General features: G+C 38.3%; 1 protein-coding gene across 6 annotated transcripts in view; it reads left to right on the forward strand.

Annotated features, from left to right (window-relative positions):
* WDR17 (WD repeat domain 17) overlaps positions 1-18,512 on the forward strand; it is a gene marked incomplete at both ends in the record, with an annotated part of 79,030 nt that overhangs the window by 57,313 nt on the left and 3,205 nt on the right. For 2 of the 6 annotated variants that reach the window (XM_080928900.1, XM_080928902.1), the window contains 8 exons: positions 2,076-2,175; positions 2,804-2,943; positions 5,067-5,087; positions 6,978-7,089; positions 8,778-8,919; positions 9,238-9,340; positions 14,883-14,984; positions 16,670-16,768. In XM_080928900.1, the coding sequence (XP_080785026.1) occupies positions 2,076-2,175; positions 2,804-2,943; positions 5,067-5,087; positions 6,978-7,089; positions 8,778-8,919; positions 9,238-9,340; positions 14,883-14,984; positions 16,670-16,768 (819 nt within the window). Of the gene's footprint in view, positions 1-2,075; positions 2,176-2,803; positions 2,944-5,066; positions 5,088-6,953; positions 7,090-8,777; positions 8,920-9,237; positions 9,341-14,882; positions 14,985-16,669; positions 16,769-18,512 lie in introns of all 6 variants that reach the window. The other 4 variants (XM_080928901.1, XM_080928903.1, XM_080928898.1 and 1 more) reach the window with 3 other exon arrangements.

Consider the following 18,512-nt stretch of genomic DNA (forward strand, 5'->3'; position numbering starts at 1 on the left):
AAGCTGCTCATATAATTCATATTGATTCCTTGTTTTTTGCATAGCTGAGGATATTGAGCTCATGATTTAGAGTTCTCTTTCTTCCTTTCTTTCTTCCTTTCTTTTTTCTTTCTTCCTTTCTTTCTTTTTATTCTTTAATCTTTTTTTACAATCCAGTCTTTTTCTCTCCCCCCCCCCAGTCCAACCTCTGACTGTTCCATATTCCATACCTTCCTCATCTCTGCTTCTTCCCCACCCCATCCCTAAGAGGATATCCCCAAGCCTCGATCCCCACCCCACCAGGCCTCCCTACTCCCTGGGGCCTCAAGTCTCTTGAGGGTGAGGTTCATCTTCTTTGAGACTGCTGGTCTTCCTATAGGATTGTCCTCTTCCTCATCTTCTTTCAGGTTTTTCCTAATTCACCCAGAAGGGTCACCAGCTTCTGTCAATTGGTTGGAAGCAAATATGTAAATATCTGCATCTGACTCTTTCAGCTACTTGTTGGACCTTTCAAAGGGCAGCCATACTAGGCTGTCTGTACGCACACCATGGAATCAGTGATAGTGTCAAGCCTTGGGCCCTCCCCTTAAGCTGGATCCCAATCTGGGCCTATCACTGTACTTCCTTTCCCTCGGGCCCTTCTACATTTTTAACAGTGCAGTTCTTTAAGACAGAATTAATTCTGGGTCAGAGTTTTTGACTGTGGATGGCAACCTCATCCCTCCACTTGATTCCATGTCTTCTGCTGAAGGTAGACTCTACAAATTTCCTCTCCCCACTGTAAGGTATTTCATCTAGGGTCCCTCTCTTTGAGTCCTGAGAGTCTTTCACTTCCTAGGTCTCTGATACATTCTAGAGGGTCCCCCCACCACCACCTACCTCCCAAGCTTGCCTGTTTTCATTCTTTCTGCTCTCCCTCAGGGCTTCAGTCCTGTCCTTCCCCAATACTGACCATGTTCCCCTCTTCCCTCCTTGTCTCCTTTCCCACCCCTGCCCCTGCCCCATGATTGTTTTCTTCTTCACAAGTGCGATTGAGGTATCCTCACTTGGGCCCTTCTGCTTGTTAACCTTGAGTTCTGTGCATTGTGTCCTGGGTATTCTCTACTTTTTTGGCTAATATCTATTTATTATATATACTTAGTGAGTATATAGCATGCATGCCTATGGGTCTGAGTTACCTTACTCAGGATGATATTTTTGAGTTCCATCGATTTGATTGCAAAACTCATGATGTCTTTGTTCTTAATACCTGAGTAGTATTTTATTGTATAAATGAACTTCATTTTCTTTATCAATTCTTCTGTTGTGGAACATCTGGGTTATTTCCAGCCTCTTGCTATCACAAATAAGGCCACTATGAACATAGTAGAACACATGCCTCTGTGACATGATAGGGCATCTTTTGGGTGAATTCCCAAGAGTGGTATGGCTAGGTCTTCAGGTATATCTATTTCTAACTTTCTGAGGAACCTCTAGATTGATTTCCAGAGTAGTTATACCAGTTTGCAGTTCCACCATCAATGGAGAAATATTCTCTCTCCACATCCTCACCAACATCTGCTGTCACAAGTTTTTGATCTTAGGCATTTTGATTGGTGTGAGATGGAATCTCTTTTTCATATCCTTATGGGCTTGCTAAGACATTAGCCAGACCCTTGCTTCCCTCATGAGTGCTCTCTCTGATTATCATGGAGTTATTAATGTTAACAGGGAGGACATTCTTCAGAGGAACATGAAAATATGTACATAATTATGTAAACAAACCTTATGCCCATGGCAGCCATCCACACTCCTGGAGACCCATGTCCACTGATCCTGTCACATAGGTAGGAGCCATGTCATTCTATCCCCACCAAGGTCATGGTGGATAACATGATAACACAAGCCTTTCTGTTTACATTTACAGACACATGAATAGGGAAGAGCTTTAGATCATTCTTTCTGAATACCGATCTGCTGACTAAAACCTTAAATTGGCTTTTAATCTAAAGCAAGGGGATAAAATGAACTCTATGCTCTCTTTCAAATTGTGTTAATTCGCATTTATGATAGAATTACTAAGTTAATATTGAATTCTTTTTTCTTTTTCTTTCTAGACTGTTACATAACGTCATAAATGAGCTGGCAGAGTGGTATTTTCAGGACGGCCGAGCAGTGCTGGCTGCGTGCTGCCATCTCGCTGTAGATGATATTGAGGTACCATATTTCAAAGTGATGCAAATAGATGAAAAGCTCTCAGACGTACTGTGGTGTTTGGTGGGGGGAGATCAGACGGCATCTGGTGCCGAATGCCTCTAAGTCTCTTGGTGAATTTTCACTCATACATACTGGCTACTTTGTGCTTTCATGTTTTATCTATGTTTTTAACCAGATATATATTTCAACAACATAGGCAATAATTTAGCACTGTTGTATGACCTATAAGGAACTTTTAAGGTTTCGCGTTTTCCTGTGATGGAGACTAAATGGCAGGTTCTGGATTCTGGACTATAGGAGCAAAAAGACTTGGTAGCATAGCTCATTGGCAAAACACTTGCTTAGCATGCATGAAGTCTTGGGTTCCAAAACTAGCATGACAGAAAATTAATTATAACATTTTAAATTCTAAGTCGCGTCACTCGTTTTATGTCCCATAGTCAGCATCAATTTTTCCACCTGAAAATTGAAAAGTATTTTTGCATAGGCTCTTTATTGAAGTACTGTAGTGGATATATTGAAGAAAAATCAGTACCTAGGGTAATGTTAGTTTATATGCTTATGAGCTTGAATGAGAATGATCACCCAGCATCTGTGTAACTGAAGGAGCTCTTTTCCTATGAACAAGCTTGCTATGGCATACCTGATCCGTGGGAACGAACTGGAGCTGGCAGTCTCAGTGGGCACTGTCCTAGGAGAAGCTGCAGCCCCAGCAATGCATTATGCTATGCGGTTACTGGCAAGAAAATGCATGATGACTCCAATGTGGTAAGAAACTTTTCATTGAAAGGGTAATTTTGCAGTTACGGCATGCATTTTAGAATATTATGAACTACTTTTAAAAGATAAGGTGAAGAACGGAGCATGTGTGATAATAGCTCTCTATAATATCTGTGTCGAGCATCGTGTGTGTGTGTGTGTGTGTGTGTGTGTGTGTGTGTGTGTGTGTGTGTGTGTATTTGAGATATCATTGTGAAAAGTGTGGCAGGGTAAGGAAATCTATCCTGACCCTTTCTGAGGTAGACTGGTTGTAATTTTGTAGTGGTTCATGTATATTTTTCAATATTATCAGGACCACTGGTTCTTACCTAATGTGTTTCACATCTCCTCCTCTTTTTGTCATATCTTTTGTCTTACTGTAAGGCCAAGAAACAAGATTACTCTGACTGAAATCTTAGAGAAGTCCTTGTTCAAACTCTGTATTTGAAGAGGTAGATCACCCAGGGCGTTAAATGGAAATCTAAGCCTCACTCTTTCTTACTCAGTTCTCTATCACCAGATTCTTACGGGCAGGCGATCTGTGATTGTGTGGACACTTTTAGTAGCTAATTATTAAAAGCTGACCACAGAGTGTTTTGCTGTTTTGTTTTGTTTTGTTTTGAGAGATGTTTTGATTAGAGAGATGGCCCAGCAGTTAAGAGAACTTGTTCCTCTTACAGAGGACCTGGGTTCAGTTCCCAACTCACATGTCAGGAAGCTTACAACTACCTCTTACTCCAGTTCCAATGCCCCCTTCTGGTCTTTGTGAACATCTGTATATACAAGGTACACATACTTACATTTAAACACAAACTGTCATATAAAATTGAAAATTAAATATAAATCTTCAGAATTGGATTTATCTTTCCCCGAAATACATAAGTTCTGCGAAGGATCTAAATTTTTTAATGAAGATCTTGCCCTCCTCCTAGTCCACACTTCATATAAACAAACTGGGAGGATGGAGTTTTGCTGGTGACCGCAGCATGCGATGGTGATGAGGATGGTGGTGGTGGTGATGGTGATGGTGGTGGTGGTGGCGGTGGTGGTGGCAGTGGTGGTGGTGGTGGTTTGGATGCAGATAATAAGTTTAAACTTCTTACTGAGTGTCAAGCCATAGTTTAAATAGTTTACATATCATGGACTACTGGGTCCTGTGAAGCAGATGCTTTGCCAGATGCCTCAGTGAATCATAATTCAAAGTTTCACCGTATCACCGTAGCGATAAAGTTTGTGCCCTTTACTACTAAAGTGTATCACTGCCTCATTGAAAATGTTCTATTCTTTTCCGGATCCTGGAATTTGGTAGTAAACTATTATTATCCTTATTCAGAGTTGACTGATTTCTTATAGTGATTTAGGAGCACTCTCCACTAACAAAATATTGTGGTACCCTATGATAGACTCAAATATTTCTAATATTAACTGTCCTCTGAGTGTTTCAGATGACCCCCACATATATACATTTGTGGATATATGTGTACATATGTGTATATTTATGTATGTATGTATATATACATATGTGTGTATCTGTATGTGTATATATGTATATAAACATGTAACCTTATGTGTACTGAGATGGTTGTAGTCATGAATTTAGAAATGTATATGTATATGTGTAACAAGAAACAAAAAAAAAGGCATGAGTTTGAGAGAAGGAAGGAATACATGAAAGGATTGTATTGTAATTCTAATTTCAAAAAGTAAAAGAAAAATACTTTATGTATTTAAAAAATGAAGAAAGTAAAGATGAAATGGTTGCTAATCGCTAATTGTTATTGTTTTACCCACATGTTTAAATCATTTCAGTCAGCTAATATATGTCTTCCTTCCTTCTAACAAAATCACACTCCCCTCACCTGACTACTCCTCCCCAGGTGTACTTCCTTTCCATAGCCAGAGACCAGGATAAAGTTCAAGTTCCAGAAAATAGTCAGCTAACCATGATATATAGCTATTAGAATCCGACCGATTAAAAAGTAATAATTATCTAGTTTAAAGAAGCTAATCCTTATTTCGTAAATGACAACAGTTAAATGATCTATGTGTCTTACTTGCATTTACCAGTGCAGTTTTGCCTCTTGGTATGTATAATGTTTGTCTGATATTCACATCCAGTCTCTTCCCTCCAGCTTCCCATCTGTTGTGTACAGGTATTGTCCAGTTTTGTTCTTACTAACATGTCACTTTAAAACTTCCCGCAATCTTAGTTAAGACTACCCACAAACTATTTGTTTTTGCAGCATTCCAATTTGTATATGTTTAAGTTATATATAGCATATAACAAATAAAAGCCTAACCATACAACAATAAAGATCAATTTTATAGCTTAACTATATGGCTTTATACTTAAAGTTGTATAGAAAAATGGTTTATTAACTATGGCTTTGTACAATTCTAAAAGTTAACTAACTGTGCTAAGCAACTTAAAGCACATTGTAGTAATGAAATTTCAGTTGAAATGGTTTAGGTGGCCTATGTTTGTTATTGAGTACACAATAATGTACTCAATTTTAAAGAAACGGTGAAATAAACAATGAATATAATCAGCAACCCTAAGTAAATTTTTTCTATATCATGATATATAGTTTGTGGGGGAAAATCAGGTTTTATTTGCAGTTGTTGAAAGTTTTTATATAGTTTTAGTATAGTTGTTTTCAAAGAAAAAATCAGAATGTAATTCTGTACTTTGAATGTCATTAATTTATAAATTTATTTATTTAATTAATTAAAATATTATCAGGGGCTGGAGAGATGGCTCATCTGTTAAGAGCACTGACTACTCTTCCAGAGGTCCTGAGTTCAATTGCCAGCAACTACATTGTAGCTCACAACCATCTGTAATGGGATGTGATGCCCTCTTCTGGTGTGTCTGAAAACAGCCACAGTGTGCTCACATAAATAAAATAAATATACCTAGGGGGGGAAAACAGTCTTTAAATAAATAAATAAATAAATAAATAAATAAATAAATAATATTATTAGAAGTGGGAATGTGACTAAGCAAATAAAAATGCTTGCATAAATATGATGACCCAGTTTAATCCCATGGCAGGAATATGCTCGCATGCAGACACATACACACGTACATGCACACACACACACATTTTGTAAAACACCTCTAAAATTATCTTTAATTCTAAAAAACTTCAATATAAGCTTAACTCAAATCACTACTGTTCTGTTTTGGAGGGGTGTTGAGGTAGCTGGCTTGTATACTGGTTGCAAGTGACCTATATACCTATTCTTTATTTTTTTGAAAGCTTTTCTTATATTTTAAAAGTTTGATGATCATATAAATGATTAAACACCACCGTGTAAAGCTAATTTATGAACCCTCAGCTTATAGCACTACAAATATCCTTTAATATATTGTTCATTCTAAAGACACACCAAATATACATATATAATCTAGAGCCACTTGAAATTTAGTGTTTTCTGAGTTATAATGCATGAGACGAAGTTTTTACCTACTGCTTTGCAAACAGATTCTTTCTTACATCTTTGTGCACAATGTTAAGTCCCTGTCAATTTATTCTTGTAAGCAATTTATTACACTACTTTCAAGCCTTTAAAACATTTAAAAACTGTATTTCTTTTTTCAATTTCCTCCTAAACTTTAAAGAAAAAAGAAGCAGAACACTAGACCAAAGAGTTGAAGCAGGTAATGTCTGCTACGCTGTTAATGTCAGAGTGCAGGCTCACAGGACTCCCTTCTGATGAGAAGAATGGCAAAGAGGTGAAGCCTTCGCGCTACTTTGTGATTTTTCTCCAAAATCCTAACTATGACTGCTTGATCTGGTAGACGGTTCTTCTCTGGTGATAATTAAAATTGAGTGCCATAGTCTGGGAATTTAAGTTACGCAGACTTGGCACTGTGCTTTCTGCAACCCATACTTGCAATGGTGTGATACACATAACTGAATAAGCACTGTAGGAAGGGAAGCCAGCGTGGTAGAGTGTGTTGCCTTCTTCTGAAACGTCTGTGGGTCTATTTTTGGATCATTTACTCAATGGAGTTTTCCCCTTTGTTACACAAACAGGAACTTGGCAGCCGATCTTCTCCTGATGACTCCTGATAGCGAAGTGCATTTAGTAAAACTCTGTGCCTTCTACCCTGGCTGCACTGAAGAAATAAATGACCTTCACAGAAAGGTAGCTGGCAGTGTATTAGTAAGTCTAGCCTGGAATAAGATGCGATGATTCTAGTAATTTGGGGTTTATTTAAGTAGAAACTCATGCCCAAAATTAAATAATCATGTATCCTTTTGGGGATTCCTGAAGATTCAACAAGAGAAATAAACAAAAGAAAGAATGTTTATTGTTTATTCTAGTTGCAAGCCCAAATTTTACAAAGAAAAGTAGCCCACCAAAGTAAAGAATCTGCCCAAGTTAAAGATGAAATGAGAATTTCAACTCCAAAGTGTCTAACCAACCCATACTCCTTTTTACAGTTCTACTTTCTATCTGGGGTTTGTGTACAAGTTAGAACTGTATCAGTAAGGCTTTGGCAGAGTCTTTCAGGAGACATCCATATCAGGCTCCTGTCAGCAAGTACTATTGGCATCAGCAATAGTGATTGGGTTTGGTGGCTGCATATGGGATGGATTCCAGTCTACTTAATTTTTAAACCATAAGAAATGTGAAACTATGAAATAACTACTTTACTAAATACATTTAAAAGCATTAATCTATTAACTGCTTAGGAGAATGCTTCAGTATTCTAAAATTTTATTTAAAATATTACTTCATTTTCTCAAGCCTACTCCTCTCATAATATCTCCTTTCCAAATTCACAGCTTTCTGTTTTTAACAGTTGTTGTTCCAAATACATATAGAGGAATAAACATATAAACACAACCTGTAAAGTCTGTTCAGTGCTGCCTACATGTATATTCATCTTTATGATTGTCAGTACTGACAAACCAGTCCTTGTCTCCTTGCTGGGGAAGGCTGGTTATTCACATTCTAGCAGCTCTTAATTGCTTGTAGCTCTTGATCTCATCATGGGCCCCTGTGCGATTTCACCCATCTATATTGAACTGTTGTTGGAATTGTTCAGATCTTAGTTAGGTAGCAGTATTGTTGAGATTTTATGGGTGCCGCTTTCATTTTTTATCTTCAATAATCATGTGTATTTTACATACATTTTAAGTTATATACATAGTAATTCATCTAATCTGTATACTGGAAAAATATCTTCACTAAGAGGACATAATTTCTATTTTTACAGAGATGCCTATTTATTATATTGATGAGCATTGTTTTTCATTTTCTAATAATGAATTTTGGACACCCAAACTTTCCACACTGTGCATTTTAAACTGTCAAGCTTTAGAACTTACATAGGTTTAGCCTTTTTGGAGTGGAGTTCTTTTGCCTGGAAGGCTGATTTCAACTGTAGAATAAGAGAATGTATGATGATGATATAGTCTTGAAGTTGTTACATTGTTACATTTAATGTAGTTTTGACAGTGTCTGTGTTATATATTTACTCTAGAACAGCTGACTTCATTGTGGACAGTTTTGTTCTATATTTGCTTTTGCTGAGCTGCTTTAATAAGTACTGGTCACAGCATTATGATCACAAAATTAAGTTCTATGTGTTTATTAAATATTTGTGTGGTGAAAATTACCTAATTAGCTAATGACCTCACCTTCATTCTATGATCTTAAAGGTACTTCCATAAATAATTTTATTTATAAAAATTTTCATTCAAATATATTTGAGACAACTTTAATAAGTGAAACAGACAGAGAACATAGCAATAATTTGCATTTGTACTATGGCTTTGATCCATGTAAATCTTAGTAACATTGTCTTTCAACAAATTATTTCTCAGTGCAATCTACCCCCAGCAGAAGAATGCATTCAGTTGGCTGAAACAGCCCAAGCAGATGGCAATATATTTGAAACCATAAAGTATTATTTACTAAGTCAGGAACCTGAAAAGGCTCTTCCTATCGGGATTGACTTTGTCAGAGGTAAGTTTCTAGTTGGTAGTTTGGATTTTAGATTGACATGTTCATTTGGTATTTTCATACACCTTGATAAGCTGCCTGAAGATCAAATACAAGTCATCCCAAACTTCACAAGGAGAGAGAATACTGATGTAGAACATGATCTATCTCCTGATTTTATATTATGGGAAGACCTAGACACAATGAATGGATGAATACTTTGTGATACAAAGTACAAACTTATGATTAACCGACAAAGAGTTGATTATATGATTTTTACAATTGGATGGACAAAACTTGACCCTAATTTAAAATACATCTCATTTGGTTTTATTTTGCCAGGATGTATCAGTAACTCAAACTGGACTGTAGATACTGTTTACCCTGTCCTTGACCTAATGAGTTATATTCGTACTGAAAAATTACTTTTACACACGTGCACTGAGTAAGTACTTTTCTTCAAGATGAAAATATTCAGTATAATGTTTCAAATGTCAGTATTGGTTTTGGTGTTCAAATCAAGAAATAGGATCATCTTGGGTAGCTGAACTTATAAACAAATTATACTTTCTGTCGTTGCTTTAGCTGTGACAACAGTAACAAGAGAGGACAATAAAGTGAAATTGTAACAAGCAGTAATGATTAACAATAGCTAGCATGTGTTTGTTTATGTGTATGTACAAGCTAAAGTTTCACTTAAACACAGCTGATCCAAGAAGGCTGAGCTGAAACCATTTAGATGGTTATAGCCCGGGAGTCCATGAGAAACTAAGGGTCATATTTATTCAGTATCTACCATACATAAAAGTCATACGAAGCCGAAGTGTATTTACAGGTGCTAGAAAACAGAAAATGACACCATCCTTAAACTCAAGGACCACTTAGGCATTTTTTAATTATTTTATTGGCAATTCTCTGTATTTATATTTCAAATGTTATCCCCTTACTCCCTCCCCTTCCACTTGCTTCCATGACTAAAGTCTTCAGAGAGATGAGGCTAATTTGTAAGTGAGATTTTTCAATGGAACAGCTGGATAACTGCCAAGATGACCCTGCAGGAAACAAAACTGATTTTGCTGGTCCTTTCTTAGAGTCACCATAATGTGTCATAAGCTCCTAAATCTGATAAAAGCATTTACTTAGAAATATATGACAAGAAGAGAAAACCAGGCATGGCCTCAAGGTGCAAATTAACTAAGAACAGTAGGGTGGTGCTTGCTTTGTGTGACGACTTAGGTTTAGGTTCCAGCACTAAAACACAGAAGTGTTAAATATGTAAAATAAGCAGGACAGTGGGGCCTAACTTCTGGCATAGGGAACCCAAGGATCTGCCTGGAAAGCCCATGTTTGAGGACCAAACACAAACACTTGGACCCTTTGCCATCTGGAATAGCAGAGATCCAGGGACATAGGCCAGGTGAGAATGTGCTGTGAGTGACCAGAGTGTGGAGAGGGCTGGGCAGAGCATGCAGAAAATGAACCCCTGTGGCCCACGGTAAGGCTGGAACCCTGGAAGAGGGACTAGGTATCTGCCCGGAAAGCCCAAGCTCACAGACTAGACACACAGGCCCACAGTAAGGCACAGGCCCTTGTCAGTGGGAATCTGGGTCTACCCAGGAAGGGCAGTGCTTGAAGTTCAACTGTACAGGCCCTCTTACACCTGGACCAGAGGGGAGCCTGGCATGTGGGCCCAGAAAGAGCACATTGGGAGTTCTCAGAAAGCAGAACGTACTGTGCTATCTGGAAAAGGGTCTATTTTGGCCTAGAGAAAGAGCCATGTCCCTGCCAGTAGTACTCAGGACCTGGGGGCACAGGGCTGAGCTACCACAACAGCCTCACAAGAGCTCCCACACCTGATCCCACAAAGACAGAGCTGAGTCACTGATACCAGAACTCACTGCTTGCCCACTAAAAGCCAAACACTCAAAAGCGGTTTTCTTCCTGAGCCCATGGGCCCTCAGGTCCATGGGAGAGATGGGTACCAGTCACTGACAACAAGACCACATATAATCACAGACAACAAGATGGCAAGAGGAAAACAAAAGAATTTAAGCAATGGAAACCAAGACAACCTGGCAACATCAGAACCCAGCTCGCCCACCACAGCAAGCAGTGGATTGCCAAACAGAAGAAGACTAAGACCTGAAATCATACCTCAAGATGATGATGGAGATCTTCGAGAAGAGCATGAATAACTACCTTAAACAAGTACAGGAGGACAAGTATAAACAAATAGAAGCTTTTAAAGATGAAACACGAAAATCACTCAAAGCACTACAGGAAAACACAACCAAAGAGATGACAGAATTGAAAATGAAAATGGAAATGGAAATAGAAACAATAAAGAAAACACAAAAAGCGACAACTCTGGAGATGGAAAACCTAAAAATGAAATCAGGAGTCACAAATGCAAGCATCTCCAACAGAATACAAGAGATGGAAGAGAGAATGTCAGGGGGCTGAAGATAAAACTGAAAACACAGAAAAAACATTCAGAGAAGATGCAAAAACCAAAAAGCTCCTAAACAAAAATGTCCAGGAGATCCAGGACACAATGGGCTGGTTCTTTAAGACAATTAACAAGATTGATAAACACTTAGCCAGACTAACTAGAGGGCAAAGAGAGAGTATCCAAATTAACAAAATCAGAAATGAAAGTGGAGACATAACAACTGAAATAGGAAATTCAAGAAATCATCAGATCCTACCAAAAAAGCCTATACTCAACAAAACAGGAAAATCTGGAGGAAATGGGTGAATTCCTAGATAGATATAGATACTAAAGTTAAACCAGGATCAGGTAAACCATTTAAATAATCCCATAACACCTAAAGAAACAGAAGCAGTCATCAAAAGCCTCCCAACCAAAAAAAAGCCCAGGCTCAGATGTATTCAGTGCAGAATTCTATCAGACATTTATTGACAACCTAATACCAATAATCTCCAAACTATTCCACAAAATGGAGTCAGATGGAACACTACCCAACTCATTCTTAAAAGCCACAATAACCCTCATTCCTAAACCACACAAAGACCCTACAAGGAAAGAGAACTTCAGACCAATCTCCCTTATGAACACTGATGCAAAAATACTCAAGAAAATTCTTGCAGACTGAATCCAAGAACACATCAAAACAAACATTCACCATGATCAAGTAGGCTTCGTCCTTGTGATGCTGGGATGGTTTAATATATGGAAATCCATCAATGTATTCCACCATATAAACAAACTCAAAGAACAAAACCACATGGTCATCTCACTAAATGCTGAGAAAGCATTTGACAAAATTCAACACCACTTCATGTTAAAAGCTTTGGAAAGAACAGGAATCCAAGGCCCATACCTAAACATAATAAAAGCAATATACAGCAAACCAACAGCCAACATCAAACTAAATGGTAAGAAACTTGAAGCAATCCCACTAAAATCAGGGACTAGAAAAGGCTCCCCACTCTCTCTCTACCTATTCAAGATAGTACTGGAAGTCCTGGATAAAGCAATTAGACAGCAAAAGGAAATCAAAGGATACAAATCAGAAAGGAAGAAGTAAAAACATCACTATTTGCAGATGACATAATAGTATACTTAAGCGACCCCACAAATTCCACCAGAGAACTCCTACAGCTGATAAACAAGTTCAGCAAAGTGGCTGGATACAAAATTAACTCAAACAAATCAGTAGCCTTCCTCTACTCAAAGGACAAACATGTGGAGAAAGAAATTAGGGAAAAGATACCCTTCACAATAGTCACAAACAATATGAAATGCATTGGGGTGATTCTAACTAAGCAAGTGAAAGACTTGTATTACAAGAACTTCAAATCTCTGAAGAAGAAAATTAAAGAAGATTTAAGAAGATGAAAAGATCCCCCATGCTCATGAATTGGAAGGATCAACATTGTAAAAATGGCCATCTTACCAAAAGCAATATACAGATTCAACACAGTCCCCATCAAAATTCCAGCTCAGTTCTTCATAGAGTTGGAAAGAGCAATTTTCAAATTCATCTGGAATAACAAAAACCCTATAATATCAAAATCCATCCTGAACAACAAGAAAACCTTTGCGGGAATCACCATCCCTGACCTCAAGCTATATTACAAGCCAATTGTGTGAAAAATCTCATGGTACTGGTACAGAGATAGACAGGTTGATCAATGGAATAGAATAGAAGATCCAGAAATGAACCCTCACTCATATGGCCACTTAATTTTTGACAAAGGAGCTGAAAACATTCAATAGAAGAAAAAAAAAGCCTCTTCAACAAATGCTGTTGGCTCAACTGGCACTCAGCATATAGAAAAATGAAAATAGACCCTTTCTTATCTCCTTGTACAAAGCTCAAATGCAAGTGGATCAAAGTTCTCCACATTAAACCAGGTACACTGAAACTATTAGAAGAGGAAGTATGGAAAATCTTAGAACACATAGGTACAGGGGAAATTTTCCTGAACAGAACACCAATGGCTTGTGCTCTAACACCAAGGATTGAGAAATGGGAGTTAATGAGATTGCAAAGTTTCTGTAAGGCTAAGGACACGGTCAAGAAAAGAAAATGGCAGCCAACAGATTGGGAAAAGATCTTTACCAACCCCACATCTGTTACAGGTATACTATCCAATATATACAAAGTACTCAAAAAGTTAGACTCCAGAGAATTAAACAATCATATTAAAAAATGGAGTACAGAGCTAAACAAAAAATTCTCAGTTGAGGAATATCGAATGGCTAAGAAGCATCTAAGGAAGTGCTTGACATACCTAGTCATCAGGGAAATGCAAATCAAAACAACCCTGAGATTCCACCTCACACCAGCCAGAATGGCTAAGATTAACAACTCAGATGGTAGCAGGTGCTGGTGAGGATTCAGAGAAAGAGGAACACTCCTCCATTGTTGGTTGTGTTGTAAGCTGGTACAACCACTCTGGAAATCAGTCTGGCGGTTCCTCAGAAAATTGGACATAGTCCTACCTGAAGACCCAGTTATTTCACTTCTGGGCATATACCCCAGATATACTCCAACATACAACAAAGGCACATGCACCACAATGTTGATAGCAGCCTTATTTATAATAGCCAGATGCTGGAAAGAACCCAGATGTCCTTCAGTAGATGAATAGATACAAAAATTGTATATTTACACAGTGGAGTACTACTCAGCTATTTGAAACAATGACTTTATGAAATTCCTAGGAAAATGGATCCATCTAGAGAATATCATCCTGAGTGAGGTAACCCAGTCACAAAAAAAAATTAAATAGACATAATGTGCAGTCACTGATAATTGGATACTAGCCCCAGAAAGCTCTGAATACCCCCAGAAACAACTCACAGGCTATTTGAAGCTCAAGAAAAACAAAAGCCAAAAAGTGGAAGCCTCAGTCCTTCTTAGGAAAAAAAATAAGTGTATAGCACCCTCTCAGAGTGTGGTACACCTGGACCTTAATCATTAATAATCCAAGAGCTAAGATTATAGCCTTGTGGCAATTTTTGGTGTTCAAAGATCATTATGTTTAATCTGTACACACCAAGTAAACTCTTGTTTCCATGTTACATTCTGTCCTACATGTACTTTATGCTTATGGTAACTAGTGGGATTTCAATGCATGCTATCAAACCTCTAAAAGAACTAAGTATTGACAAAAATATATGTATATAGTGTTATGCCAAATGCTTTTAAAAACATAAATAAAATTAAATAAAATAAGCAGAGAAGAACTAAATATTATTTAAAAACAGTTGTTTTAAATTACAATTTATAAAAAATAAATTATGATTTGTGTTATATCATTAATTTTGGCATAAGAATTCTGAATTAATTTTTATCTAATGAATAAATTATTTCCTCTAATTTTATAAAACTTTCTAAATGTATTTTATAAGTGTCATCTATAAGAATATAAATAGACATGTTCGACTTAGGTAAGAGAAATAATGGCTTACACTTCAAATTATAAAGTTTAAAAATAAATATGTTCTTTTTCAGGGCTCGAAATGAATTACTTATATTATGTGGTTACATTGGTGCCTTACTGGCTATCAGGAGACAGTATCAAAGCATTGTTCCAGCACTTTATGAGTACACAAGGTAAAAATCAAAAGACTTCACTGAGAAATTCCTTTTACTAAGGTAAACAGTCTCTAAGAAGACCACAGGCACTGGATGTATCGTTGTTAGTCCACTTGCTCACGAAGCATGAGCTCTGCAGTACAGCAGGTTTGAAGAGCATGAACTGTGAATGTGCCAGTCTACAAATGGCAGAGCTGCTAAGAGAAAGTTACATACTCAGGGCATGTTGACATTTGCCCAGTAAAACACACCAGAGACTTTGGAACTCTGCTCTTTTCTGCCCGTGTGAGTTTCCCACAATCACAAGACAGATGCTAGCCCTCTACATAGCATGTCTGCAGTTTAGGGAAGACACAAAGGGGCGGGAGAAGGGATCTTAAAGGTCTTCCTCAGTCTAGACATCTTCACTGTGTTCTGAAAAGTCTCCCAAGCCTACAACACTTTACTCCCACCACTGTGTGACGCCATTGCTGAGACTCAGGAAGCCATGTCCATTAGTTCTCAACCTCTATGGAAGAAAATTCCAGAAAAAGTCGTTTGTTAGTAGTAACGAAGGTAGTATTTTACATTTATGGCAGATCGTGTTTAATAACTCATTAGCTAAACATGGGCATTCTCTCACAGCTTGCTAAACGTTACTCTTTATCCATTATCATTAAAACTTAAGTTAACCTCATTAAAAAAACAAGATCCAAGCCTGATCCAAGGGACCTTCGTTTCTAATCCTTCTCACTGCTTAACAAGACACACATCACTGTATGATTCAGTAAATAAATTCACAAAATCTTGAAAATGAATTTCTAAGCTCGTTAACTTGCTAAATTGTAGCGCATTCAAACTTGTGATTCTTGGTGCTTGTTATCTAGGTGAATCATTTTTCTGAGTGCCCTTTACAGGAGATAGGAGAGCTTGAGAGAATGGGATGCTTTCTTGTTCCTAAGTAACTGGTAAAGAAGTCGCTGTTGCTGCATAGTACAACCTAATCAATAAGCGCTACCACTCAAGTGACTTTGGTTTGTACAGGCAATAAACCAAACCTCAAAGCCCACTTTCAACCTTTAATACAGGAACCGTGGGTGTATCACAGACCTTAAAATAATGTTGAATCTGTCTAGTTACTTGGACCTCACTGATGACAAATGAGAGAAAAATGCTCTCTTAAATTAGAATTAATAACCTGGGAGGTGGTCTCACACACCTTTAATCACAGTACTTCGGAGGCAGGAGCATGTGGATCTCTGAGTTTGAGACAAGCCTGGTCTATAAAGTGAATTCAAGGACATCCCAGGCTACACATAGAAACCCTGTCTCAGTAAACAACAACAAAATGTTAGAATTAATAAGAAAGAGTTGAAAGACAGGAATAGCAGCTCATGTCTGCATTCTCAGCATGGGATGCAGGTGTAAAGGGATTCTCAATAGTTCAAGACCAGCATTGCTTATCTCACATGCCCCAGATGCTACGCAGGGCACTTTACTAGCGTCACTATTCCAACCACATGTCTTGAGCATTTTTGAGTTACCAGGGACTTAAATGATAATCATGTAGGTAGGCACATGTGTACATATGTCTACACAAATGTATACACACACACACACCCTGTTGAACAATTGTGATAGATAAAATTTCAGCTATTATAGTTCATGTGTGGTGTCTGACATTTTACTGTTACGCCAGATGCTAATTCTTTCTCGTGTTTCAGTCAGCTGCTAAAACGCCGAGTGGTCTCAGTACCTTTAAAAATTGAACATCTCTCTGAGGAACTGGATGCATGGAGAGCTTGCACACAGTCTGCCAAACAGTGAGTGAATACAGTCTACCACTCAAATGCAGAAGGAATTTACAGTTACCAACAAAAGTGTTGGGGATATGTTATTGTTTTTAACCAAGTTTAGAAAAATAGTTTGTCAATTTGTTTAGCATATATTTGTGATGCTGTTGATTTCTACTTTTTTAAGTCTTTTGGGTTTCTTTCTAATTTATTTATTTACTTTACATCCTAGTATCAGCCCCAATCTCCACCCAGTATCCCTTTATACAAGATCTCCCCCAATTCCAACATGCCCTTCTCTTTTGAGAATTGGAAGCCCCTCTGGGTATCACCTCCTCACTAACTCTTCTTCCCCCACTTCCCATCAAGTCCCTGCAGGACTACTAGGTACATCCTCTACCACTAAGGTCAAACAAGGCTGTTCATTTAGTGAAGCAAGATCCACAAGGAGGAAGGCAACGGGTTTAGGGACAGCTTCTGCTACAGGTTTTGGAGAACCCACATGAAGACCAGCTGCTCATCTGCTACATATGTGCAGGGAGCCAACTAGGTCTTGGGTTGGTGGGTCAGTCTCTGAGCTAGTTTACTATGTTGGTCTTCTTGTGGGTTCCTGTCATTTTGGGATCCCTCAATTCTTCCTCCAACTTTTCTATAAGGCTCTGCAAGCTCCACCTAATGTTTGGCTGTGAGTCTTTTTATCTCTTTCCATTGACTGTAGGATGGAGCCTCTCAGAAGACAGTTATTCTAAGTTCCCGTCTACATGCAAAACAGAGAATCATTAATAGTGTCCAGAATTGGTTATTGCCCATGGGATGGGTCTCAATTCGGGGCAGTCATTAGTTGGCCATTCCTTCAGTCTCTGCTCTATCTTTGTCCCTGAACATCTTGTAGGCTGGTCTTATTTTGGGTCACAGGTTTTATGTCCTTATCCTTGCACTGGGAGTCCTGCCTGACTACAAGATGCATATTCTCCGCTGCTAGGAATCTCAGCTAGAGTCACCCCCACTTCTATAGACCATCTGGGGCCTACATCCAGGTCTCTCCTTCCCCTCATCCAATCACTTCCCTCCATCAACCTCTGATATCTATTTTGTTACCCCTTCTGAGAAAGATTCAACCATCCTGCTTGTTATTTGATTTCTTTGTGTCTGTTGATTATCCTGGTACATGGTTATCCTGTCCGTTGTGGCAAATATCCATTATCAGTGAGTACATCTCATGTGTTGTCCCGCGCTACCGTCTCGCCAGCAAGAATGCACGAGGAACACCAGGATCCTTCTGCAGCAAAACCTTTATTGCATCATGAAGAGGAAGACACCGGGCAGGAAAAGGCACCCTAATTTATACCCGAAAGGGTGGCATGTCGCTGTGTGATTGGCTGCCCACTAGTGGTCTGATCGTGCTGCCCCGGGATGGGTGGTGACTTGGCTCGCACCAATCTTTGAACATGTGCCCAGTGGTTATTTACCACACTTTAGCTGATTCATGGCACCTGAAACCAGCGCCATCTCGTAAGGGCGCAGCTTTCGGCCCTCAACAATGTGTGTCCTTTTGGGTCTATTTTACCTCACTCAAGATGATGTTTTCTAGTTTCATCCACTTGCCTGTAAAACTCATGATATTGTTGTTTTTAATAGTTATATAGTATTCCATTGTCTTTATCCATTCTTCAGCTGAAGGACATCTAGGTTGTTTTCAGATTCTGGCTATTATGAATAAAGCTTCTATGAACATAGTTGAGCTCATGTCCTCGTGAGATGATGGAACATCTTT

Source organism: Micromys minutus (genome assembly GCF_963924665.1).
Source record: "Micromys minutus genome assembly, chromosome: 14".
In the NCBI taxonomy this organism is placed as follows: domain Eukaryota; kingdom Metazoa; phylum Chordata; class Mammalia; order Rodentia; family Muridae; genus Micromys; species Micromys minutus.